The 25,326-nt window shown below is 55.6% G+C and overlaps 3 protein-coding genes across 10 annotated transcripts in view; 1 reads left to right on the top strand and 2 right to left on the bottom strand.

The window, feature by feature from the left end:
- Positions 1–3,203, bottom strand: part of GRIK5 (glutamate ionotropic receptor kainate type subunit 5) — a 48,943-nt gene extending 45,740 nt beyond the window's left edge. For all 4 annotated transcript variants that reach the window (XM_082608130.1, XM_082608128.1, XM_082608129.1 and 1 more), the window contains exon 1: positions 3,076–3,203. The gene's annotated coding sequence lies outside the window, so the exon portion shown is untranslated. The remainder of the gene's footprint in view (positions 1–3,075) is intronic.
- Positions 2,522–15,276, top strand: ZNF574 (zinc finger protein 574). Of its 3 annotated transcripts, none has more exons than XM_082608134.1 (2): positions 2,522–2,808; positions 12,212–15,276. In XM_082608134.1, exon 2 carries the CDS (start codon positions 12,232–12,234, stop codon positions 14,926–14,928), a length of 2,697 nt encoding a protein of 898 aa, XP_082464260.1. In that variant the 5' UTR covers positions 2,522–2,808; positions 12,212–12,231; the 3' UTR covers positions 14,929–15,276. The 3 variants fall into 3 exon arrangements, with proteins under 3 accessions (XP_082464260.1, XP_082464258.1, XP_082464259.1); XM_082608132.1 differs by having other exon boundaries at positions 2,806–2,886; XM_082608133.1 differs by lacking the exon at positions 2,522–2,808 and adding an exon at positions 9,686–9,843.
- A 7,726-nt stretch (positions 15,277–23,002) lies between these two features.
- POU2F2 (POU class 2 homeobox 2) overlaps positions 23,003–25,326 on the bottom strand; it is a gene marked incomplete at its 5' end in the record, with an annotated part of 31,252 nt that continues 28,928 nt past the window's right edge. For 2 of the 3 annotated variants that reach the window (XM_082607134.1, XM_082607135.1), the window contains 2 exons: positions 24,261–24,417; positions 24,881–25,082. In XM_082607134.1, coding sequence (XP_082463260.1) covers positions 24,378–24,417; positions 24,881–25,082 — 242 coding nt within the window. In that variant the 3' untranslated portion in view covers positions 24,261–24,377. Of the gene's footprint in view, positions 24,418–24,674; positions 24,749–24,880; positions 25,083–25,326 lie in introns of all 3 variants that reach the window. The other variant, XM_082607133.1, reaches the window with a different exon arrangement.

The following is a 25,326-nucleotide window of genomic DNA, read 5'->3' as shown; positions in this document are numbered from 1 at the left end:
AGAGGATGCAGTGGTTGCTAGGCAACCCCATCCCAGGCCCCACTTGCCACCTTCCTGACGTCCCTGGTTCCCACAACCCCACAGGGAGAGAGGCCTGGACATCCAGGGTCTGGAGGGGAGAGTATCCAGGAGTTAGGAAACTTGGGAAGAGAAAGACACATGGAGACACACAGATGGAGTCAGATGGTCAGACTCGAGGCACCTAAGGGACTAAAAAAGAAAAAAGGAAAAAAGAAGGGTAAAGAGAGGGAAGGGGGGAAGCAGAGAGACAGAAAGAGGAAGAGAGGCCGGAGGTGGGAGGGATACCAAGAGACTCAGGAAAGGAGAAAGGGAAAATAGGCCAAAATATAAGGGAACAGAAAGATGATATGAAGACAAGAGAATGGGGATAGCAATGGAGAGAAACAGGAGAGTTACAGGAAGATGAGGACAGGACTAGGAAAGAGAAAGAGGGAAGAGACAGGAAGACAGTGAGACACAGAGATGGAGAGAGAAAGGGCAGGGCAGGGAGAGGAGGAGAGCAGGCAGGCAGAAGAGAGGGAAATCAAGACACAGGAGGGACACAGAATAGAACAGGAAGACAGAATGGAGAGAGGACACAAACCCACTCGAGATGCCACCGGAGACCTGGATGGGAAGACTGAGTAGAGCAAGGGGTGCACTGTCTGCAGAAGCGGGTGCCAAACTGTGCCCCCGCACCCTGCACCAGGGGGCAGACAATGAGTCTCTGCTCCCCACAACGGCTCCAGGTGCCCTGGGCTTCTGCAGGGTGACCACTGGGCAGGGATGAATTTGGCCAGATGCATCGTGCCCCCTGGCCAAGGGCCATGCCCCCAAGGGAAGGGACACTTGGGTTTCCATGGGAGGGGGTTACTGAGAGGTCTAGAGTGCTGTGAGGTGAGCCTGGGGTGCTCCCCGCACCCCACTCATGCCCACAGAAGGAGGGCTCAAGCTGGTGAGATGGTAGAATGAAAATTGCTAATGGAGACAGAGGCACAATGCAAAATTCAGATCGTCCCTTGAAGCCAGAAAACCTAGGCCAGGGCCACAAGAGACCCCCCCCCTCAGTCCCTGCTCTGCCACCGACTCCCAGGTGACCTCGAGCAGATCCCTCTCTCTCGGGACCTCTGGGAAAGACAGGCTGGGGATGGGAGGGCCTGCTGGACAGCCTGGGGCCTGTGGACTATAATCGGCATCTAAGGTGAAGGCCTGTCAAGGGTGGAGGAGCAAGAGAAGCAGGGAGAAGCTGGAAGGAGAATTCACAGGGGGAGGGATGTGGAGGGCGGGGCTAGGAGAGAGGCGAGAGTGAGGGGGTCATCCTGAGACACCAGGGGCTTCTGGGGGCAAATCAGGGAGCAGAGACTAGAGGATAGATAGAAAGACCGAGAATGAGACAGGGGCCAGAAGGGCAGGGACCCACAGGTGGCAGACACGGGTGGAAGCCGAAAGAGACAGTCCAGGGACAGGGCTGGGGGCAGCAGATGGACACAGAGGCACAGGAAGGCACAGACAGAAAAACGGACAGACCAAAAGTAAGTAACTGGGGCTAAATGAGAGAGAAGGACACACACACATCACCTACAAGTGAGATACCAAAGGGGACAGAGAAAAGACAGAGAGCGTGGGAGAGGAAGGGCAGGGAATCAGGCCCGAGTCTCACAGGCCCAGGTACTTAGGCAAAGCCAGATAAAGATGGAAACACAGCAGCTGAGTGGGCGGAAAGGGCCCTGCCAGGGCAGGAAGACAGACAAGTGGGCAAGTGAGAGATATCGCAAAGGGGAGAGGGCAAATGAGGTGAGGCAAAACAGCTAACAGGTACAGGAACCGTGGGGAGAAGAGAAATTGCAAAACTCTGAAAAGAAGGGGGGCTAGTCGGAAAGAGACAGAGAGAAAAGGTATGTGAGCCACACAGTTTCTCTAGAGAAGAGGAAGGGTCAAGTGGGACAGACACAAGATAGAGAGACAGACTCCCAAACAAGGAGAGGCGAGAAGTGAGAGTCAGGGAGGGAAACTGAGGGAGGAAGAGTGAGTGACCTGGAGGAGACAGGACAAGCACCCACATAAGGGGGGCAAGTCCACACAGAGGTGCATCACTCAGAGCACCTTGGAAGGGGCGGTCATTCCCAGAGCCTGCAAGCCCCAAAGGGAGGGAAGGAATGGGAACCAAAGGCCTGGCAGGGGAATGGAGAAGTGGGAAGAGAGAATGGGGGTTGGGGGGAGATCACCATAGAAAAGACAAAGTGGACCATGGAGGGGGGCAGTTGCTAAGGAGTGAGGGATGGAGGAGACAGGATGAGGAGTGGATCCGGGGGAAGAAAGCAGAAAAGTAAGAGAAGGAAGACAGCCTCCGAGCCCAGAGTTAGAGAGGCAGACAGGGGAGGAGAGGCACAGGCAAAGCAAACAGGGGACAGAGGGCAGCGGAGAGAGGGCTAGACCAGGCATGGGATCCTCCCAAAAGAGAGAGAGGAGAGACGGGGGAGTTTTGAGAGACAGAGGGAGGAGAGGGAGACGGAGACAGAGATCAGCAGAGACACACCAAGAAAGGGCTGGGCTAGCAGTAAGGAGAAACAAGTTGGACAGAGCCAGAGCGAGGCCCAAGAGACACATGAAATGGAGATTCCAAAACGGAAGGACATTTCCAGGAGGTAGAGACCGGCTGGGATGGGACGCATGGCAGGCAGAGAGGATGAGCCTCAGAGGAAAGAAGAGAGACCGAAACAGAGTGCGAGCCGGTCACCGCGGGGCCGAGGCTGGAGCAGGCAGGGGCGGAGACCAGCCAGGAGTCCCGGAGAGGGAGTGAGACCGCAAGTAAGAGCCAGCCAGCCCCTCAGGAGCCCAGCCGCTGGGGGCTGGGAGGCAAGATGAGCTGTGTACCCAGGAGAAGGGGTGAGGAAAGGCCAAGGGGAAAGAAGGCTGGGAGATGGAGGGCGCAGGGCAGGCCCCTGGTGGGGGAGGGTATCTGCCGTTCCGGGGAGCAGGGGAATGCGGCGGGGGGGCCCCACCAGGCCGCAGTGAGTCCAGCCTTCCAGGACCCAGGCCCGGCCCCAGCCCAACCCCCATCCTGCAGACACTCACGGATCCTGGTGGGACGGAGGGCTGGGCTCCCTCGAGGCCCGAGGAACGACAAGGAGGAGATGCTCTGACGCTGGGCGGTGTGGCTGGGGCGGGGGGAGAGGGCAGTCCACAGGGCCCCCTCCCCCACCTCCGGCAGTGGCCCCCAACTAACCCAAAATGGGGGTGCTCCCGGGGCGCAGGGAGGAAGGACAGGTGGAAGAGGAGAGGGCCGCCGGGGAGGGGAAGAAGGGGAAAGGAGAAAATGGAGGAGGGAAGGGGAGAGAGGAGAGGGGGAAGGAGCAAATGGAGGGGAAGGAGGGAGGAAGGTGAAAACGCAAGGGAGGGGGCACAGGCAGAGCCGGGGGAGGGGGAAGCCGGCCCAGGCAAGGGCCCCCGCCCCCTCCCCTAGCCAGGCCGGCCTGGGGGGGCCACGGGGGGCGAGGACTGGGTGGAGACAAGGAAGCCGGCCATCAGGGAGAAGTGGGGGAGGGGAGGGCTTGGTGGGGGGGAGGGGGCCACCCCTTCCCCCCTCCCCCCTGGAGCCCCGGCCCTGCCCTGGAAGAGGCTAGGGCCTGGGGACCTCAAGCCCTCAGCCCCCGCGGGAAAGCATGCTGGGGGCAGGGAGAGGCGGAGGAGTGGAGGGGCTGGGGAGGACGGGGTGCTGGGAGACCCAAAGAGTGATGAGAGGGCCGGAGAGGTGGAGAGATAGGGAGGAGGGAGAGGAGGAGGGAGGGGAGGATGGAGAGAAGCAGGTGGAAGAGGGAGAAGGAGGAGGGGGTGTCCCGGGGGCACCCAGCGCAGGGCCTCAGCAGGAGGGCCTGGCCATGGACCCCTGGTTCCCTGTGAGGAGCAGCCCCCGGCTCCGGGTCCCCAGCTGGGCCTGCCTTCCTGCTGCTGGCTGCCACCAACGCTGCCGCCACCACCACCACCACCACTTCTCCTTCTCCCCTCCGAGGCCGCCGCCTGCCTGCCTGCCCGCCTGCCGCCCGCGCTGGGTCCTGGAGCGCAGTGGGGCGGGGGGGGGGCGGGGGGGGGCGGGCGGGTGGAGAGATGAGGGAGGGAGGGAAGGAGGGAAGGAGAGATGGGGAGGAGGGCGGGCAGGAGGAAGGGAGGCAGGCAGGCAGAGAGAGAGAGAGAGAGAGAGAGATGGAGGGACAGGAGTCGGGAGAGGGGGAGCCCGTATTGGTCCGAACTGGGGGGCCCCCGGTGAGGAGAATGCTGATGAGGGGAAGGCGCTGCATTGGACAGAGGGCCCACCCCCGGCCACCTCCTCCACCACACCATGCCACCGCCCTGCCCAGGCAGCCCTTGGGCACAGGAGTCTACAGAGACACAGCTGAGAGGCAGGGAGACCTGGGGAGAAGGCCATGGAGCTGGGGGAGAGGGCTACAGAGATGAAGAAAAATGCAGAGAAACAGCAAGACAGCCATCAAGAGCCACGGAGGTGGACCAATGTCCGCAAACCCCACAAGGACAAGGACAGGGAAAAGCCCAGAGCAAAGAAAGGGCCATCTAGATCAGGGAGCAGACCACAGAGACAAGCTAAGGACCTCGGAGACAAGGGCAGCTCGTGGACTCAGAGAGCCCCCCATGAAGATGGGGACAGGGGGCAGCTCATGGACTCAGAGAGCCCCCAGAAAGATGGAGAGAGGCCCACAGGAACAGAAAGCACTCCTCAGGCATGGGGAGTGGTCCATGGTGACAGGAGAAGACCATGGAGAGGAGGAGAGGACCACAGAAATTGGAACAAGGACGCATATTACAGAGACAAGGAGGAGGGCCAAGAAAAGTGGGAGAGGGTCACGGAAATGGAGGGAGGCCCACAGACACCAGAAAACCCACAAAGGCAGAATGTGGACACAAAAGGCCCACTGAGGCAGCAGCAGCCGGCCCATGGAGAAAAGGGAGAAGCCCCGAGAAATAGAAATAGCCCCCATGGAGGTGAAGGGATGGGTGGTGAGTATGGGAATTCTCCATCATGCAGAAAGAAATCCTGGGGACCTGAGTGGGTGGGGAGAAGATTCACCCAAGCACAGAGGCAGTGGGAAAGGGCAGGGAGCTGGAGGGCAGAGCCAGCAGAAGTGGAAGACTCCCTCCCTCTTGGAGAGAGCTGAGCAGGGCAGGGGGATGGAAGAGAGAAGCAGAGATACAGATCTTGGAGTGGGGGTGGGTGGTGCACGGCTGGGTGGGGGGTGAAATTTGGGGGGAAGGAACATGACAGTTGGCGCTGAAGGCTGAGTCCATGACTCACCACCACCCCCAATGCTCGTGATGGGGAGGAGACACTGAGACACTCACGTGCAGCCCCCAGCACACGTGACCACATGCCTCGCGCGCATACACTCTGCACGTGGCAACTCTCACATCGGCCTGGCATGGGAGGCCCCCTGCATCCCCCACATGCTTCTGACACATACATCTGACCCTGAAGGCCCACCGACTTTACATACACCTCCTCGCCCTACTTAAGGGGCCCCCAACACCCACCCTCAGCTCCAGCTCGCTCTGAAAGCGCAGACTGGCCCTGGCCTCTAGGCCTTTGCTTATACAGGGACCCCAGCGTAGAATGCCTATCCTAGATTGAACCTGTCCCAGAAGTCCTAGTCCTGTGCCACCACCTCCAGAAAAACTGACGCAGGCCTCAGCTTACTCCTGTATCATCTGCAGTGAAGGGACCTAGTCAATCCAGATAAATTGGGAAATACAAGCAGAAGGTCGCAACAGAAAGGGGCCGGATAAATCAAGCCTGACCCTTCCATTTTCTTTCCTTTTTTTTTTTTTTTGTTTTGCGGTACGCGGGCCTCTCACTGTTGTGGCCTCTCCCGTTGCGGAGCACAGGCTCCAGACGCGCAGGCTCAGTGGCCATGGCTCACGGGCCCAGCCGCTCCACGGCATGTGGGATCCTCCCTGACCGGGGCACGAACCTGCATCCCCTGCATCGGCAGGCGGACTGTCAACCACTGCGCCACCAGGGAAGCCCTGACCCTTGCATTTTCAAGTGGGCAGGAGTGAGACTCTGCCCCAGGGCACGGAGCCTGTCAAAGGCTGAGTCTAGCTTCCAGGTTTTCTGGTTCCTGCCCCTGGCGATTTCATCCTGAGGGCAAATCCAGATGACTAGCTTTAGAGCTCACTGGTTACCACCAACTTCTTTCCTTTGCTTCTTGCATTCATCCATTTAGCATGCCACTCTGGACGTCCCACCTGCCAGGCAGTAGAGCCTGGGAGCCAAGAGTATAAACCTTGGAGTCAACTCCTGGGTTACAGTCCTGGCTGTCTCTTCCTAATGATGGACAAGTTATTTAATTTCTCTGAGCCTCAGTTTCTTTGCAAAGTGAGAGCAATTGTTCCTCCCTCCCAGGGTTATTGAGAGGATTAAACTGGATGATGCATGGAAAGCACTGAGCATAATACTTAGCAAGTCATAACACACTCAAGACACATTAGCTATTATTACTAGGCTCCTTGAGAGCCTAATAAAAATAACTCTTACATAGATTAAAAACAATTTTTTGAATTAAAAAAATCTTACTGAAGTATAGTTGATTTACGTGTTAATTTCTGCTGTACAGCAAAGTGATTCAGTTATACATATATATTCTTTTTCATTATGGTTTATCACAGGATATTGAATATAGTTCCCTGTGCTATATAGTAGCACTTTGTTGTTTAATCCATCATACATATAATAGTTTTCATCTGCTAATCCCAAACTCTCGATCCTTCCCTCCCCCACCTCACCTCCTTGGCAACCACAGGTCTGTTGTCTATATCAGTGAGTCTGTTTCGTAGGTATCTTCATTTGTGTCATATTTTAGATTCCACATATAAGTGATATCATATGGTATCTGCCTTTCTCTTTCTGACTTACTTCACGTAGTACGATAATCTCAAGGTCCATCCGTGTTGCTGCAAATGGCATTCATTCATTCTTTATGGCTGAGTACTATTCCATTATATATATATATACCACATCTTCTTTATCCATTCATCTATCCATGGACATTTAGGCTGCTCCCATGTCTTGGCTACTGTACATAGTGTTGCTATGAACATAGGGGTGCGTGTATATTTCCAAATTATAGTTTTGTCTGGATATATGCCCAGGAGTGGGATTGCTGGATCATAAAGCAACTCTACTTTTAGTTTTTTGAGGAACCTCCATACTGTTTTCCATAGTGGCTACACCAATTTACATTCCCACCAACAGTGTAGGAGGGTTCCCTTTTCTCCACACCCCCTCCAGCATTTAACTCTTACATAGCTTTTACTCTGTGCTTCACAACCACACAAGACAGGGGCTATTATCCTGCAAGTGAGGAAACTGAGGCACAGAGGAGTTGACTCGCCCAAGACTACAGCTAAGAAGTGGCAGGGCCAGGATTCCAATCCAGGCAGCCTGGTTTAATTACATGGGTCTGGAGTTAGAGTTTAATCTAGTAGAAAGTTAGGACACCCAGTTAGAATCCAATCGAAGGACATAGCAAGAAGAGTGGCTGAAGAGTCAGACATAGGTCTGACTCAGTGTTTGGGGTCCCCTAGGAGCTTTTTGGCCTTAGGAAAGTAAATGACCAATTCCTCTAGACTCAGTTTACTCATCTGAGAAATGGGGGGGGGGGGGCGTAGAACAAGTGAATCTCTTGCAGCTCCTGTCCTTGGGAAGTAGCACTGGAAACATAACAGTGCTGGGGCAACTTGCTCCCAAGGCTCTGAGGGCCAGAAGGGGACGTTGAGTAGGAATGGCCAGAGCTCCTTGAACACATAGGTACTCCAGCTTCCCTGAGCTTTGGGGGCATCAGCCTGGAAGGAGGGCACCCTAGAAGAAAGGAGAATATAGTCCAGACATTACAGGGTCACTTTCTTCAGGTTCTCACCCTGGTTGTCCTTCAGGTCATCTACCCCCTACATTTCCTGTTTCTTCAAATGAAACTGCCTGAGCTGTCTGAAGACTGGGCACTGTCACACCCACTGGCTCAGCCCTGGGGTCGGGATTGGCCTGAGACCTTAGTGACACTTGAGTAAGGGAGGTGGGGCAGGGACTAGGTTTCCCAACAGGCAGGGATTCAGACCTCTGCCCTTGGCTAGAGGAAGCTTGTGGGTACCATGGCAGGGAGAGAAGGGGCCCTCGAGATCCCCATTGCAACTTCCTCTGTCCTGTCTGTCCTGGCTCTGAAAGCCTTGATAATAAAGGCGGGAGAGACACTGTCCTGGACTTGGTTTCCTTTGAGATTCTCTTGGACCAGGGCCTAGGTTGAGGGGAGCTTGGGGAAAAATGATGATCCATCTGAATACTTTCCACCAGTAGTTTACTGGCTAGCTCCTTCCTGTCATTCCTCAGTGACCTCAGAGAGAGGCCCTGCCTGCCACCCAAGTCCATTCCACACCCTCTGCCCACCTGCTGTATTTTCTTTACAACACTATCACTGGCTGCCTACATTTATTTTTGTACCTGATATTTTCTACCCTCACTAAAATGTAAACTCCACGAGGGCACAGACGTTTCTTGTTCCTTCTCTATCCCTACAAAGAAGATTAACTTTGACCTGGCATATCATAGCCGGTTATTAAATAATCACGAATAGAAAACAAAACAAAACAAATGAAACTGCCCCGTCCCTGATTATGTTTTCTCCTCCATTTCCCATTTCCTCCCTTATCCTTCAAGTTTTCCTTGTTCCCTCAGATTCCTTCTCTCCTTGCTTTTCCTCCGACATTTCTTCTCCCCCTCCCTCCAGAGGCCCTCGGTTTTTCTTCCCTTCCTTCTTGCTGCCTTTATTCCTCTTTTAATTAATTAATTAATTGCTGCCCCCGGGCCTTCTCTAGTTGCGGAGAGCGGGGGCTACTCTTCGTTGCGGTGCGCGGGCTTCTCATTGCAGTGGCTTCCCTTGTTGTAGAGCACGGGCTCTAGGCGCCCGAGCTTCAGCAGTTGTGGCTCACGGGCTCTAGAGCGCAGGCTCGGTAGTTGTGGCGCATGGGTTTAGTTGATCGGCGACAATGTGGGGCCTTCCCCGTCCAGGGCTCGAACCTGTGTCCCCTGCATTGGCCGGCAGATTCTTAACCACTGCGCCACCAGGGAAGTCCCTACTCCTTTCTTTCTAATGAAGTGAGTCTGGAGCCTTGATTTCCCCTTTTTCTCTCCCTGCAACTGTTGCTAGAGTTTCCCGTCTCCCCTTCGCGCTGACTGTGCTTCACTCTTTCCTTTCTTTCCTCTGGGATTCCTGCGCCTCGAGTCCCCCGCCTTCGCCCTCCGAGTGTCGGGTGCCTCAATCTCCCCCACTTTACCCCTCGACCCCGAAGCGCCTCCCGACCGGCACCCCCAACATGGCGCCCGAAGCAGCGTTCCACCGTCTGACGTCACCGCGCTGTCCTCCCCTCTAGAGCCTTCAAACGGAATCGCTGAGGAGGTGGAGGAGGAACATCCTTCAGGGGGCGTAAGGGGGCGGGCACTATCAACCCGGGGGCCAGCCGTGAGAGAACATCGCTGGAGGATTGGTTGGGCGCTGCGGGGGATCCCAACGTCACATACTATTGGCCCAGGGCTCGGAGACGTGAGCGTCGATTGGCAGAACGGCAGGGGCCAGGCAGGCGATGATTGGGTTCATTCGCCATCGGCGCGGCGGCCGACGAGGAAAGTGGGAGGGGCGTTCTTGAGGGTGATTGGGGGCGAGAACGAGGCTGCGGAGCAGGCGAGAGGAGACGGCGGGAGCTAGAGAGGGCGCAGAGCTAGGGTTGCCGCGCGAGGGGAGCTGCGGCCCGGGCCGGGGCCCGGGGGGTGCGAGACGGCTGAGGCGGGTAAGTGCGGGCGGGCGTGTGAAGGGCCGGCCGGGCTCCCCACCCTCCCCCCGCGGCCTCCACTCGTCACCTCGCCTGCGCACTGAGGGCCGGAGGGGGGCGCGCGCCGAGAGGTGAGGGCGGAGCGGCACCAAAGGCCCGCGGGGCGCGCGGGAAGCTGGGCGGGGGCCGGGCCGGGGCCGGGGCCGCGTCTGGGTGGCGGGTGGGAAAGGGGCCAGAGTCCTGGGAAGGGCGAGTGAGGAGGGAGGGGGCTTGGGCTGGGGGCTGGCAGGGACCTGGGTGGTAAGGGAGGCGTTAGAGCTGCCCCCGGGAGGGTCTCCAAGGCTCCTGGGAGTACGCGGCAAAGGGCTGGGCTCTGGGACAGTCCAGGACCGAAGGAGGGTGGACGGTTAGAGGGCAGTAGGGTGCCCAGGGAGGGGTTTAGGCCGTGAGAACAGAGGTGGTTAAGTTAACATAAAGAGAAAGTCTAGTTATTCCTGGAGAGTTAGGCCAATGAGAGGGGTTTTGGTTTGAAAAGATATCAGGAAATGGATGGGCCTAGAGGGGAGATTTAGAGCTGAGGGGGAGGGAGAGGTCCCGGTGTGAAGAATGGGGTTACATTAATGTGAAGAGTTAAACCACAGTGGGGGCGGGGCGCGTTGGGTACCCTTGGAATGGGTTGAGAGGGGTCTCTGTGCAAAGAAGGGTTATGTTATGTGAAACTGGCGTCTGGGTATCCCTAGAATAACTGGAGGAGAAGTGGTCTTTCTGAAAAGTACTAGGAATTAGGTCAAGGTGAAGAGTAGGAATTGGGGATCCCTGGAGGGGGTTAGGGTGGTGAGAGAGATCTGTGTGTTAAGGGGGGGAGGTCTGGGTAGCCGCAGGGTAGTAGGCTGGTCAGAGGGCCCTGGGTGTGAGGAAGAGGGGTTCTGGCTATGTATCAGGGTTAGGGTGGTGGTGGGAGGGGTTTTGCCTAAGAGGGGATTTCAGGGTATTCTTAATGAGATTTGGACAGTGGGAGGGGTATGTGGGAAAGGAGTTTAAGCCATTATAAAGTGTAGTCTGTATATCCTTGGAATAGAGTATGTGTGGAATCTTTTTGTGGAAAAGAGGAATTTTGATATGAAGAGGGGGTCTGAGCATCCCTGGAATGGGTTAGGGTGGGGTTGGGTCTTTCTGCAAATAGGGGCTTAGGTTGATACGAAGAGTGGTGTCTGGGCATCCCTAGAATGGGTTGGGGTGGGGAGGAAGGGGGTCTTTTTGCAAAGAAGAAAAGGTTAGGCTAATCATGTGAGGTGGGGCGAGTCTGTCCCTGGAATGGGTTAGGGTGGGAGGGGTCTTTTTTGCAAAGAAGAATATGTGAAGAGAGGTTCTGGGAATCCCTGAATGGTCTAGGGTGGTTGTCTATAAAGAAGGAGGGTTGAAATCAGTGTGAAGAGGGGGTCTGGGCACCCCAGAGAGAATTGTAGATGAGGTCTCAGTGCACAGAAGAGGTAGGTAATTAATGTGAAGGGTGTCTGGGTGCCCTGGAAACATGAGTTAGGGTGGTGGGAAGGGTCTAAATGTGAAGAAAGGATTAGGCTTTTGTGAAGGTGGGTCTGGGCCTCCTGGATAGGCCCTTAGGGTTGTGGGAGAGGGCCTTGATGTGTAGCGGGAGTTAAATAATTAGAAGAGGGGGATCTGGGGATCACGGGGAAGTGGTTAAGGTTTGGAAAAGGTCTGCGTGTGGAGATGGGTCCGGCCAATGTGAGAAAAGTTTATTGATGTGAGGAACCTGGGCACCAAAGGGAGAAAGTTAGCGGGTGAAGGGTTGTGTACAAAGGAGGAGGGTTGCACCGTGAGAGGGTGCCGAAAGTGGCAGGGCCCTGGGGCAGTTTGAGTGGCCGGGGGTGTAAAAAGAGAGAGAGAACCTGGGGGTGAAAGCAGAGGAGGAGTGAAGCTGTGAACGGTGGGTGGTTTGGGCCTGTGTGAGGACTCGCCCCGGCAGCTGGGGGTAGGGATGGGGTAGTGTGTTGGTAAGAAGAGTCAGTGGAAGGAAATCTGGAGAGGGTCCTGTGTGATGGGTTGGGGCTTTGGGCCAGCTGTGAAGCCGGAGAATGAGAGATTGGACAGGTGGCGAGGATCTGGCAGGTGGAGTTTAATGCTAGTTGATGCCGAGGTGAGATTTGGGCAGATTCACTGGGAGCGGACTGCGGGGAAGGTTTTGTGCTTGGTGCTCTTGTGTGTTCAGGAGAGGAAGGATTGTTAGGGAGTGGAAATATGGCAGCAAGAAGTTAGATGGGGAAATTGATCTAGGATTTTGGTAGTGGGCTGATAAAGGGAAAGAACTTTGCCTGGGAAGGGCTGAGGAAGCCGTGGCTTAGATACAGTTTGTCCCCACTTCTCCCAGCCCAGGGTCTTGCCGCCGTCATGACTGAGGAGTCAGAGGAAACAGTCCTATACATTGAGCACCGCTATGTCTGCTCTGAGTGCAACCAGCTGTATGGATCCCTGGAGGAGGTGCTCATGCATCAGAACTCCCACGTGCCCCAGCAGCACTTTGAGCTGGTGGGTGTGGCCGACCCTGGAGTCACTGTGGCCACCGAGGCAGCTTCTGGCACGGGCCTCTATCAGACCCTAGTGCAGGAGAGCCAGTACCAGTGCCTGGAGTGTGGGCAGCTGCTGATGTCACCCAGCCAGCTCCTGGAACACCAGGAGCTGCACCTGAAGATGATGGCGCCCCAGGAGGCAGCACCAGCTGAGCCACCACCCAAGGCGCCCCCCCTGAGCGCCAGTACCATCCACTATGAGTGTGTGGATTGCAAGGCTCTCTTCGCCAGCCAGGAGCTCTGGCTCAACCACCGGCAGACGCACCTCAGGGCCACTCCCACCAAGCCTCCGGCTCCAGTTGTCCTGGGATCCCCAGTTGTCTTGGGGTCTCCCGTGGGCCAGGCCCGCGTGGCTGTGGAGCACTCATACCGCAAGGCGGAAGAAGGTGGGGAAGGGGCAGCTGTCCCCTCTGCCGCTGCCACCACCGAGGTGGTGACTGAGGTGGAGCTGCTCCTCTACAAGTGTTCTGAGTGCTCGCAGCTCTTCCAGCTGCCAGGCGACTTCCTGGAGCATCAGGCCACCCACTTCCCGGCTCCCACCCCAGAGTCTGAGGAGCCTGCCTTGCAGCAGGAGACTCTGACCCCATCACCTGCAGAGGTGCCTGTGTCTCAGCCTGACCCCCTGCCATCCTCTGACCACAGTTATGAGCTGCGCAACGGTGAAGCCATTGGACGCGATCGCCGGGGGCGCAGGGCACGGAGGAACAACAGTGGAGAGCCAGGCGGGGCAGCCACCCAGGAGCTCTTCTGCTCAGCCTGTGACCAGCTCTTTCTCTCACCTCACCAGCTGCAGCAGCACCTGCGGAGTCACCGGGAGGGTGTCTTTAAGTGCCCCCTGTGCAGTCGTGTCTTCCCCAGCCCTTCCAGTCTGGACCAGCACCTCGGAGACCATAGCAGCGAGTCTCATTTCCTGTGTGTGGACTGTGGCCTGGCCTTCGGCACAGAGGCCCTCCTCCTGGCCCACCGTCGAGCGCACACCCCAAATCCTCTGCATTCGTGTCCGTGTGGAAAGACCTTTGTCAACCTCACCAAGTTCCTTTATCACCGGCGTACCCATGGCGTTGGGGGTGTCCCTCTGCCCACAACACCAGTCCCACCGGAGGAGCCTGTCATTGGCTTCCCTGAGCCAGCCCCAGCAGAGACTGGAGAGCCAGAGGCCCGGGAGCCACCCGCTGCTGAGGAGAGCCCAGCAGGGCCCGCTGCCCCAGGCACCTACCGCTGCCTCCTGTGCAGCCGCGAATTTGGCAAGGCGTTACAACTGACACGGCACCAGCGTTTTGTGCACCGGCTGGAACGGCGCCATAAGTGTAGCATCTGCGGCAAGATGTTCAAGAAGAAGTCTCATGTGCGTAACCACCTGCGCACACACACAGGTGAACGGCCCTTCCCCTGCCCGGACTGCTCCAAGCCCTTCAACTCGCCCGCCAACCTGGCCCGCCACCGGCTCACGCACACAGGGGAGCGGCCCTACCGGTGTGGGGACTGCGGCAAGGCTTTCACACAGAGCTCCACCCTGAGGCAGCACCGCCTGGTGCACGCCCAGCACTTCCCCTACCGCTGCCAGGAGTGCGGAGTGCGTTTTCACCGCCCCTACCGCCTGCTCATGCACCGCTACCACCACACGGGCGAGTACCCCTACAAGTGTCGCGAGTGCCCCCGCTCCTTCTTGCTGCGCCGGCTGCTGGAGGTTCACCAGCTCGTGGCCCATGCCGGGCGCCAGCCCCACCGCTGCTCGTCCTGTGGTGCTGCCTTCCCTTCCTCGCTGCGGCTGCATGAGCACCGCTGTGCAGCTGCCGCTGCCCAGGCCCCACGGCGCTTTGAGTGTGGCACCTGCGGCAAGAAAGTGGGCTCAGCTGCTCGGCTGCAGGCCCACGAGGCAGCCCACGCAGCTGCTGGGCCTGGGGAGGTGCTGGCTAAGGAGCCTCCGGCCCCTCGGGCCCCACGGGCTGCTCGCACACCAGTGGCCTCCCCAACGACCCTTGGAGGCATGGCCCCTGCGGCCCCTGCGGCCCCTGCAGCCCCTGCCCGACGCCGTGGCCTGGAGTGCAGCGAGTGCAAGAAGCTGTTCAGCACGGAAACGTCACTGCAGGTACACCGGCGCATCCACACGGGCGAGCGGCCATACCCATGTCCAGACTGTGGCAAGGCCTTCCGTCAGAGTACCCACCTGAAGGACCACCGCCGCCTGCACACAGGTGAGCGGCCGTTCGCCTGTGAAGTGTGTGGTAAAGCCTTTGCCATCTCCATGCGCCTGGCAGAACATCGCCGCATTCACACGGGCGAGCGGCCCTACTCCTGCCCCGATTGTGGCAAGAGCTACCGCTCCTTCTCCAACCTATGGAAGCACCGCAAGACCCACCAGCAGCAGCATCAGGCAGCTGTGCGGCAGCAGCTGGCAGAGGCAGAGGCTGCCGTCGGCCTGGCTGTGATGGAGACTGCAGTGGAGGCTCTGCCCCTGGTGGAGGCCATTGAGATCTACCCTCTGGCTGAGGCTGAGGGGGTCCAGATCAGTGGCTGACCCTGCCTCATGTCCTCCTTCAGCACCACCGTGCCCTCTTGCTGAAGAACTTTCTCTACCATCCCCTTAAGTCTCTGTACATACTGTGCCCCTTTTCCACCCCTCTCAACTGCCATGTAAGTTCTGTAACTGGATTTATTCTCTCTTCTGAGGGGGGTGCTCTAGGGTCCTTGACGTGCATAAAGGTGCCCCCCCACCACACACACCTGTTGCCCCCAAGGTGAAATGGTCAATAAAGACTGAGTTGGACATTTATGTGCTTTTGTCTGGCCCGGCCGTGTGGGGTGGTGGAATTCGGGAGCTGTGAGCCCCAGGTTCTTGGGTCTCACTTTTCATGGCTGCATTCCCAGTGCTTAGAACAGGGCCTGGCAAGTAGTGGAGCTCAGTAAACGGAAACTAAAGAGGAGGACCTGAAGTCCATGGGCATGGCTTTCAGGGAGCAGGGACTTCACTGTGGTAGTAGATGGGGGCATCATGGTTCTCTTGCCACTAGAGGTCCCCACAGCCCCATAGAAAAGCCTGAAGCTGTTTCTGCTGGTGGCAGGAACATTTAGGAAAATCTTCAGGTTGTTCTCACCACCCCTGTCCCCTTCTCTCTGGCCTGATGTGAGCCATCTCCTTCAAGGCCATCTGATTTTCTCACTATGCATCCCTGAAGGCAAACGCAGGTCTTGGAAAGGCATGATCTCCGGGGCAGTAGAGGAGGTGGCTTCTGGGACTAGATCCAGCTGTGGGATTGGAGAAGATTCTGAGTAACAGTCTCTGGGGGTAGGAAGCCTCACAAGGGGAGGTGCTCTGACACCCACTTGGAGTTGGCCTCCGGCTCAGCCCACGGATGTTGGTTGTGGGGAGAGGGGTGGTTGGGGTGGCTGACTGATGTTTGAATGCCCAGTTTGAAGTATTTTCCTACATTTTTGGGAATGATCTTCACGCTGATCCCGTGAAGAGAACGTTTTGTAGGAAAGGAATCTGAAGTCAAAAGCGGTGCCCAAGGTCATTCAAACCAGATAGGGCAGTGTAGTTTGATTTGGTTTAATCACCTATATGCACCTATATACATTCCTCTACACTCTTCTGCCTTCTCCATACTTGGGGGAGGGCGGTGGAGAGAGGAGATGGTGAGTGTGTGACTGGTGGAAATGCTCAGCTCCTGTGCTAGTCTTTAAGAGCCACACTCCAAGAAAAATACCCACCCCCCAGGGTTACTGTAGTCTTTTTAGAATTCTTATTGGAACCCTAGTAAATGAGAGGTAAAGGGAAGCTGTTTGCATTGACACGAGGGGAAAGGGAGGCCTGAGAGCTGCCCACTCTGCCTCTCCATTATTCTCAACTCCCTTCAGCAATCCTGTAGCCGTCTGTGGGCACTGGAGCTTATGCTTCTCTTCATTTTTAAAAAGGCAAAGCACTCAGCCTTTTGATATCTCGACAGTTCCTAATGAAGTGGAGTACTTAATCTGTTAAGCAGTTGTTTTCGACCAGAGTGTGTTGATCGTGGGCACCATCTTTCAGTAACCTCATACCCTGCAGAGAGGACTCTAGCCATCTTAGCCCAGCAAGCCAGAGCCCCTTAATCCACAGGTAAAGATTCATTCTCAAACTGCCTCCTTTCAGGAAGAGCTGTAGCATCCAGAAAGTCAAATAAATGCTTAGAACAATTGGAGGATTTATCTTTGCAAAACCAGATAAAAATCAGGCTGAGGGCTTCCCTGGTGGCGCAGTGGTTGAGAGTCCGCCTGCCGATGCAGGGGACACGGGTTCGTGCCCCGGTCCGGGAAGATCCCACGTGCCGCGGAGCAGCTGGGCCCGTGAGACATGGCCACTGAGCCTGCGCGTCCGGAGCCTGTGCTCCGCAACGGGAGAGGCCACAACAGTGAGAGGCCTGCGTACCGCAAAAAAAAAAAAAAAAAAAAAAATCAGGCTGAATCAAGGGACAGGAATGGAGGAAAAATCCCTGAGGGTTCTGGTTGACCCCAAGATAAAGATGCTTTCAGCAGAGAAGCAGCTGGGTGACAGTGGAGGGGATCACCCTTCCTCTATTGTGGTTCCTTTTTAGAGCCTCTAATGAAAACTTTAGACTCCCACCCTGAGAAAAGTTAGTGTGTGCAAACATGTTTATGAACAAGTCATTGTTCACCGTCACCCTACTGAAACTTCCGTGGTCCTCAGCTGGACCACTCTCCTAAAAAAGATCGCACTAATCAAACCCTTCTTGGATGCTGGGCTTTGCGTTGGACAGGCAAAGGTTCTTGAACTTTAATGTGTGTGAGGCAATTTCCCCAGAGATTTGGATCCAGCAAGCATGTCTTGGTGAGACGTAGGAATCTGTGTTTTGAACACACCAATTCTGATGCAGGTGACTTGCAGACCCCACTAAAAAGAACCTTGCATTGCTTGGTTTTTGTTGGATATGGAAGCTGCTTAAGCAGAACTGTCAAGGGGACAGAACAGTGGTCCTCTAGTGACAATATGTTCTTGACGATACGAGGCCCAAGTATGACTGTACAGGGGAGACCATGTAGAGCAGTTGAGCACGTTTACGAGGCTACAGGTGGATGCCTAGTTCAGCTCCAGAGTGCTCTCAGCTGTGGCATCTGTGCTTGTCACAGGCTGGCCTCGGTGACAAAGACCTTTTGGGTCTGTATGGTTCCGACTGCACCCCCTACAGTCGGGGCTGGAACAAATGACCTTCCTCGGGGTACTATTCTGAACTTCCAGCCCAACATCCCACTGCCCCATCCCTACTGACCTGGCTTGAGAGTTGGAGAAGTACTTTCTTTTTTTTCTCTCTTGCCAAAACGGTGCAGTACTAATACCTTTTCTCTTTCGAAATGATCAAACCCTCTCCTACTCGTTTCCTTTCTCCTGTTCCCCTATCCCTCACTATTGAATTTGCAGAATCCCAGCACCTGTGTGCCAGGCATACGTTAGAGGATGGAACGGTGACAAGAAGACCCGACGGCAGTGAGACAACACAGTTATTGACACCATTTCCGATTTTCCGCAGTGAGGTCCTGGGGATCAGCCCGTGGTCTGGCCTGTGACACGGTTGTTCCTGCCAAATGACTTAGTCAAGATGAGCACAAAAATTTGAGTGAATGAGAGACCTAATGTTCTGAAAAAGAAGTCAGGTGTGTATCTTGTACCACCAGACAACTTCAAAGTCAACTCTGTTTTTAAAGGGTCTTGTTAGTCCTCTGTGGATGGAAGTAGGGAACTACTCTCTCGTTTCCTGCCTTTCTCATAGTTCTCATTTAGTGAAGTCAGCATGCTGGAGATCTGTCCTAAGCACCTACATCATCTCATTTAATTCTTACAACGCCACAGGCTACATATTGTCTCTGTGGTACAGATATGGACACAAGCTCACATGTTGAAGGTCACATGTCTATAAAATGGCAGAACTGAGATTTAAATTCAGGAATTTGAATTCATTCTAAGTCTCAAGGCTTGTTTTTTCTTTTTTTTTCTTTTTCTTTTTTTTGGCTGCATTGGGTCTTTATTGCTGTGTGCAGGCTTTCTCTAGTTGCGGAGAGCAGGGGCTACTCTTCGTTGTGGTGCGCAGGCTTCTCATTGTGGTGGCTTCCTGTTGCAGAGCACGGGCTCTAGAGCACAGGCTCAGTAGTTGTGGCACACAGGCTCAGTAGTTGTGGCTCACGGGCTCTAGAGCGGAGGCTCAATAGTTGTGGCGCATGGGCTTAGTTGCTCCGCGGCATGTGGGATCTACCCAGACCAGGGCTCGAACCCGTGTCCCCTGCACTGGCAGACGGATTCTTAACCACTGCACCACCAGGGAAGCCCCGAGGCTTGTTTTTTTAATTGGTGAAAAAAAAATTGCTCAGGCCTTACTTCTGAACATTCCCTGAACAGAAATAAAGCCCTCCCCTCCACAACACACACGCACCCACCCCATACCCTGATTTACCTGCCACCTTTCCCAAGACAGAGAGGAGACCAAGGGAGAAGAGGCTGTATTTCTCTCTGTACAGTTTTTAATTTTTTATTTTTTGATGTTGTTCAGATGAATGACACACTCAAGTTACAAAAATGGGGCCTTAAAAGAAGCACATTGTACAATGAACAAGCAGATTGGAGTTAAGAACACTGAAACGCTAACCCGCTACCACGAGAAGAGACAGGGAGGGGGTACAGGATGGGAAGGGAGGGGCTACCAACACAGGGGTCAAACAGAACTGAAAGGGGGGCTAACTTGTTGAGAATGGAGGAGAGGCAGGTCTCCTCCAGGGCCTACTCAATTTCCAGATGCCACTTCTTGGTCTCCCTTGCTCACTACTTGCCACCTCTTCCCATCCCCATTCCAACCTGGTCTTTCAAATGAGTAGGCGAGAGACACCCACCCCAAAAAGGGCCAAGCCAATCGGATCTTTACAAGGTGGGATGGTCACCTTGCCCTAGTGCAGCCTTGGATTTGGGAGGAGATGGTGGCAGCAATGGGATAAGAAGCCAGAAAGGAGCTAGCAGAGAGGAACTGACCGAAGATCAGGCCCCTGCTTTTCCCCAAAGACTCCTTGCCCCTTCCCCACCCTACCATGATTCAAAGGACCTCTCTACAAGTTGTCGAGAGAGGACCCCAGTCACCCTGCAATTATATAAATAAATAAATACTGAGCCCCTGGGCTTGGGGGACAGGCTGGGGGAGGGGCAGCAGGGATAGAGGAGAGGGAAGAGGAGAGGAGGGTGAGGCAGAGGGGAGGGGTCACAGACATAGTAAATAGTTGTCTCCGTCCCAGCAACAATTCTCTCTGGATTTTTCTCTCCTTTTTGTGTTTGTTTAACAGGAGTTAACATCTCAAGGACAAATACTTAAAAATATACATTATTTTTTCTTTTTTTTGTTCACCTTTCTCATCGTCATCTTGCTTTGGAGACTGCTGAGGTCAAAGTTCAAACCGCATGAAGGAACTGCGGCTTGGAATTTTTGTGTATTTTTTTTAATTTTTATTTTTTAATTTTTTTCACTTTTTTTTCCAACATATAAAAAGGTAGCGGAGTTGTCTGTGGGTTTTTTTTTTTTTTTTAATGGTTAAATCTTTGGTTTGTTTCTTTTTTCTCTTGGAGGCCTTTATCTCTCGCACTTGCCTTTCCCACTCAGAGGCCAGTGGGGGCCCGCGTGTCTCAGTCTTGCTCAGTCTGTCTCACTCTCTCTCTCACTCAGGTCCCCCTACCCTGGGCTAAAGGGAGAGAGAGGCACCCTGGGATTTGGGTAGGGGGGGAAATCTAGCCAGTTCAAGAGGTCCCCCACTACGTGGCTAGTCCCTTACCCCATCTTCCCAGGGTGCAGGGCTTGGAGACCCTCTCTTGGCCTTCCCCAGGGACGAGATGTGCGGGAAACTCACAGCCTTACTACCCCTTCTGATCTTAGCCCCAGTCCATACAGAGGCTTGGGCTCCTCATCTCCACTGACCCCCACTTACCCTCCCCCAGCCCTCCCTCCCACTTCCACCCCCACCCTCCCAGAAGAGAACAGAGAGAGGTGTTTTAGTTACTGGCATTTTTTTTTTTTTTTTGGCACAATTAAAAGGCCCACCATTAGGTAGACCCAGTCTCTGTCCCTCCCTCCAGTAGGAGGTCAGGGTTGGGAGGAGAAATTCAGAGGGCTCCCACTTTCTCCAACCCGTTCATCATCCTTTCTAGCCCAGGCCCCTGGCCCCCCACCTCAGACATCTCACCTAGCCCAGAACCCAGCCTGGGGTCTCCTTCCCCAACCCCACGTAAAGTTCCCCAGCCCCCCAACTCTCTCGCTCGCACACAGACACACGGACACAGGCTCTGTACAGACCACAAAATAAAAACAATGAGATAGTTTTGTTTCCCGGAGTCGAGACGGGGTGGGGGACTGGAGTGAAAGGGGCAGAGGGGGTTGGGGGGCATGAATTCCCCCATCACCTTCCCAACCCTGGCTCCCTCAGGCCCCCGGCCCCTTGCCCTGGCTGGCCCCCAGCCAACAATATTTGGTTTCCATTTTTTAACATTAAAGTTCTATGAGGTATTTGGTGCCTTATCTCGAGTCCTCGGGGGAGGGGGGCCCAGGGGGGAGACCTGGGGCACACTTGCCCCTCCCTCCCTCCCACCCCCTTCCCAATATTTGGTTTCACAGCTGTAGTTAAAGCTTGGGATTTGGTTATTTTTCCCCCTCCCAGGAATTTTCTTTTTTTCTTGTTTTTCTTTTCCCAGTTATGGGGGTCGGACGGGGAGGGTCCCCACCACCCCGGCTGCACAGGGGTCCCTCCACCAATGTCAGGGCATCAGCCCCATCCCTGCCCCCTGCTTCCTCCTCTCCCCTCTGCCCCGCTCCTCCCACACTGGGGTGGAGGAAGGTCCCAGGTGGCAGGACTTGATGGAGAGGAAGCAGGATGAAGTGGGTGGTGGTGAGTCCTGGATTTTCTTTCTTTTTTTTTTTTCTTTTTTCTTTTTTTTTCTTTTTTTCTTTCTTTTTTTTTTTTTTTTTCTTTTTTTCCTTTTTTTTGGTCTAGAATCATAGTTTTTGTTCGAGTCATCTCCACCATGCCTTCCATGCTGCCTGTCTTCTCAGAGGGGTTTTTGGTTGTAATTCCTTTCACTTGGCTCTGCTCAAATGTCCTTCCTATCTGTTCAGGAGCCCTTGGCCCCCTCTCCATCCTTGGGCTGGGGCCCAGGCCCTCTAGCCAGTCCCTTCTCTTCAGGAAATAAAAATGGACAAACTCAGAGGTAGGGTAAGGGCAGGGAGTCGGTTCAGCGGAGATGCTTACATTCTGGCGAGGATGGGTCGACGGCAGGCCAGGCCCCCATCGGTGCCAGGGTGGGCGGGGCAGCCACTCCACCACTGCCCAGACAAGGCACCCCGAGACCCCTGAAACAGCTGAGCCTCTGCTGCCTCCATGTCCCAGCCCAACAGTTTCATTTCCCGAGTGGGAGAAGGGAGACAAGAAAGAGAACGCCGAGGCCTTGGGGCCCGGGGTGGTGTCCGAGGCTCTGTCTGCCTCTCCTCGGAAGTGTCCGGCGGCACTGCCCATCTCCCGGGGCTCTCCCCTCCCTCTGCTCCTGCCCGGCGAGGGGCAGGGGCCACTCTGATTTCAATGGCTCGCGTCCTTCACAGCAACACTTTGGTTTGAGGAGAGACACAGAAAGAAGGAGATGAAGAGAGGTGAGAGCGGAGGGAAGGAAGAGGGAGAGACAGACCAAGAGAAAGGAGGAGACAGGGGAGAGGACAGGCTGCAGAGAACAGAAGAAGAACTCGAAGGCGGAATCAAACCACCCGGAAGTTCGTTAGCTTTCCTTCGTCCATTCTTTTTTGCTTTCTTATTCCTTTTTTTCCTGTTTTTTTTTTTTTTAAAGCTTTTTCAGTTGATTGGGGGGGGCGAGGAGCTTGGGGCTCTTCACCCTTGTCCCTGACACCCTCTCTCAGCCCTGCCCACCCGCTTCCATCCGCCCTGGCTGAGGGACAGGCCCTGCCCCAGCCGCCCCCGTCCGGCTTTCCCGAAGACGACGTCCATGAGGTATTTGTGAAGAGAAAGAAGCATCCGTCCTTCCATCCGCCTCGGGGACCAAGGGCCTGGGCCACTGGTGCAGGGGCTTGGCTCCCCCTCGCGGCTCCTTCGTATCCTTTGAAGAGTCCTTGTCTTCTTTCCCTTAAATATATATATATCTATAAATTCTTTTTTTTTCTAGTTTTAATTTATTGTTTGTTTGGTTTTTTGTTTTTTTGGTTCAAAACTTTGTTGGCCTCCACAACAGCAGGAGGGCGACGTGGCTCCCAGCAGGGTCTCTCCTCTGTCCGTCGAGATGTGTCCAGGGCTGGGCAAACACAGGGTCCAGCCAAGACTTGAGGGAGGTCTTGTGGGAGTGGTGGCCGCCACAGCGCCCTCTCGGATGGGGACCACAGGTCACGGCACTGTCCCCGCCACACAGACCCTGATGGGGACGCCATCTCGAGGAACCCCACCACTGGGGTGCGTGCGTGTGTGCATGTGTGTGAGGGGAGAGGAAGAGGCATCTGCCAGTATCGGAGGGGCACAGGGTGGGTGAGTTATCTTTTTGGTTTCTGGTCAATGTCAAAGAACGTGAAGGACCCCACGGATAGGCACTGGAATATGAATTTTTTTTTTCAGGGAAACTGACAGACGAGGATGGAAAAAAAGACAACTTGAATGCCCTCACCTCATCCTCTCGTGCCCGAAGCTTCCACCTTCCCTCGGACTAGGGATGGGGGGAGATTCCAGAGCAGAGGAGGGTGACAGGGTTGAGGGGGGACATGTGAGAGCTAGACCTTGGCAAAACGGCCTAGCCCACCCTTCAGAGGGAAAAAGGGGGAGGTACAAGGGGTGAAAAGTCATCCCAGGCCTTCCCCTGAACTCTCCCCTGGCTGGGGGAGGGAGGAGGTTAAAGCGAGACACCCCTGCCTGGGGCAGGGAGAGCTGGGGGCCAGGGGAGAGGGGGGACACATGACAGGGACACATTCTGTTGAGCACAACGCTAAAAATTCTGTACATCCTTTGGATGAAGCTACTGAATATTTGGTGTAAAGTTGTTCAGGCCCTTTCTCTTTCACCTTCTGGAAAAGAATATTTGGCGGGTGGTTCTGAGCCCACCCCATCAGCCCCAGGCTGTGCCCTCCCTGTCTTGGCTGGCCCAGGACTGAGGGCTGGGGCTGGGAGGCTGGCACATTCTCTTTTTCCTTCTCTGCCCACGCCGCATGCAGCGGGAGGCTTCGCCCCGCAGCCAGGGGCCTGCGTGTCCGCCCTGCTGAGGCTTCTCCGCCCTGGCTGGGGTTCTTATTTGGTGTCGTAGCAGTGAGGGTGAGCACACTGAGGTCTGGCTCGAGACTGGTTTTTGGTTTGTTCGGTTTGGTGAGGGATTTTGTTTGTTTTTGGTTTTCTTTTTTTTTTTTTTTTAATGTTTGTTTTTCACTTCTTGTTCCTTTGGGGCAGCTGGTTTCTTTGTGATTATTTTTGGTTTTCTTTTTTCTGTTGGTTGGTTTCCTTTCTTTCTTTCTTTTTTTTCTTTCTTTCTTTTTGGTTGGTTGTTTTTTTGTTTCTTGTTTTTTGGTCTTTCCTCCCTTGTCACTCCTGCTCCGAGGACCCTCTGCATCCCCACCAATGGCCTCCTCGCCCTCTTCCCAGGTGGGGGACGGAGGCGGGGGTCAGAGGAGGAGGAGGGGAGGCGTGGCGGGCGCTCACTCAGGCTTGGACCCCACCTCGGGCCCCCCTGGGCCTCCAGGGGTCTGTGCAGCCGCCTCACTGCAAGTGGAGGACGAGGACGAGGACGAGGAGAGGCCAGGAGACTTGCTGGAGATGGAGGCCGCCACGGCCGCAGCGGCTGCCGAGACCAGGCCCACACCAGGCGGGGCGCTGAGCAGGGGCAGCCCGGCGTGGTTCAAGAAGAGTGACGAGGTCACCAGGCCCGGACTCCCTGGGGCCGCGCCAGCCGCCCCCAGCACCAGGTTCCCGCTGCTGTCAAGGCTGGTAAGGGGCAGGGTTCCACCAGAGGCCAGGGCTGGCGGGGAGAGAGAGAGAGGCTGGGCTGGGGGTGCCTTCCAGCGTCCCACCCGCAGTGCCCCCCATCTTCCCGTCTGACCCATGGACCCCCATCAGCACCCCTCACACCTTCCCCAAAGGTGAGATGGGTATGAAGAGGCGAGCGATGCAGTGAGCAGGGGCAGGATGGCATGGCTGGAGCAGGAATGGGATGGGGGCTCGAGGCCCTGGGGGACAGGGCTGGTGGCGATGGGAGTGACATGCAGCAGCACGCACCTTGGATAGTGGCCAAAGGGTTATTGCTCATGAGGGCTGGACTCAGCCCGGAGCTCAACCCCACCATTGTGCTTCTGCAAGAGGCAAAGCAGAGGCATTAGCGGGGGCAGAGGCCCCCCCCAGAACTGGGGGCGCAGCTCCCCACCCTGGAAGCAGCAGCGACCCCGCTTCTCCCCACAGCCTCCTACCTGCAGCTGCCCACTTACCCCGTGCTGGGGTTCAGGCCCGACAAGCCGATAGCCGAGTGGCTGCCTTGAGGGCTGGGATTTGTGCTGTTGGTGGTGGCCGGGGGTGGGGGAGTGACAGAGGGGATGGAATTGAGGGGGGGCGCGGCCCCGCCCCCGGCCCCACCCCCTCCAGCTGTCCGGCTGGGGTGGAGGGTCCCCACAGCTGAGGATAAGGTAGTAACTGCCAGAGAGAGACAGAGAGATGGAGACTTCAGCTTCCACTCGTCCTCCACTGAGGTCAACTCCTGCTCGTCTTCCCTGCCCCGTCCGGCAGCATCTCAGTCAGAACACACTGAGGCCTCCTGCCCTTTCTTCTCACGACCATTTCTTTGTGCCTCTGCCACGGTGACAGTAATCGCAGTAAGAGCAGCTGCCACCCACTGAGCCTGTGCCCTATGCCAGGAGCGTGCTCACACCCTGCTTAT

The sequence above is a fragment of the Mesoplodon mirus genome, assembly GCF_964341445.2.
Source record: "Mesoplodon mirus genome assembly, chromosome: 19".
NCBI lineage: Eukaryota > Metazoa > Chordata > Mammalia > Artiodactyla > Ziphiidae > Mesoplodon > Mesoplodon mirus.
Note: the sequence above shows the minus strand (reverse complement) of the source record. Positions and strands in the feature narration are given on the sequence as shown.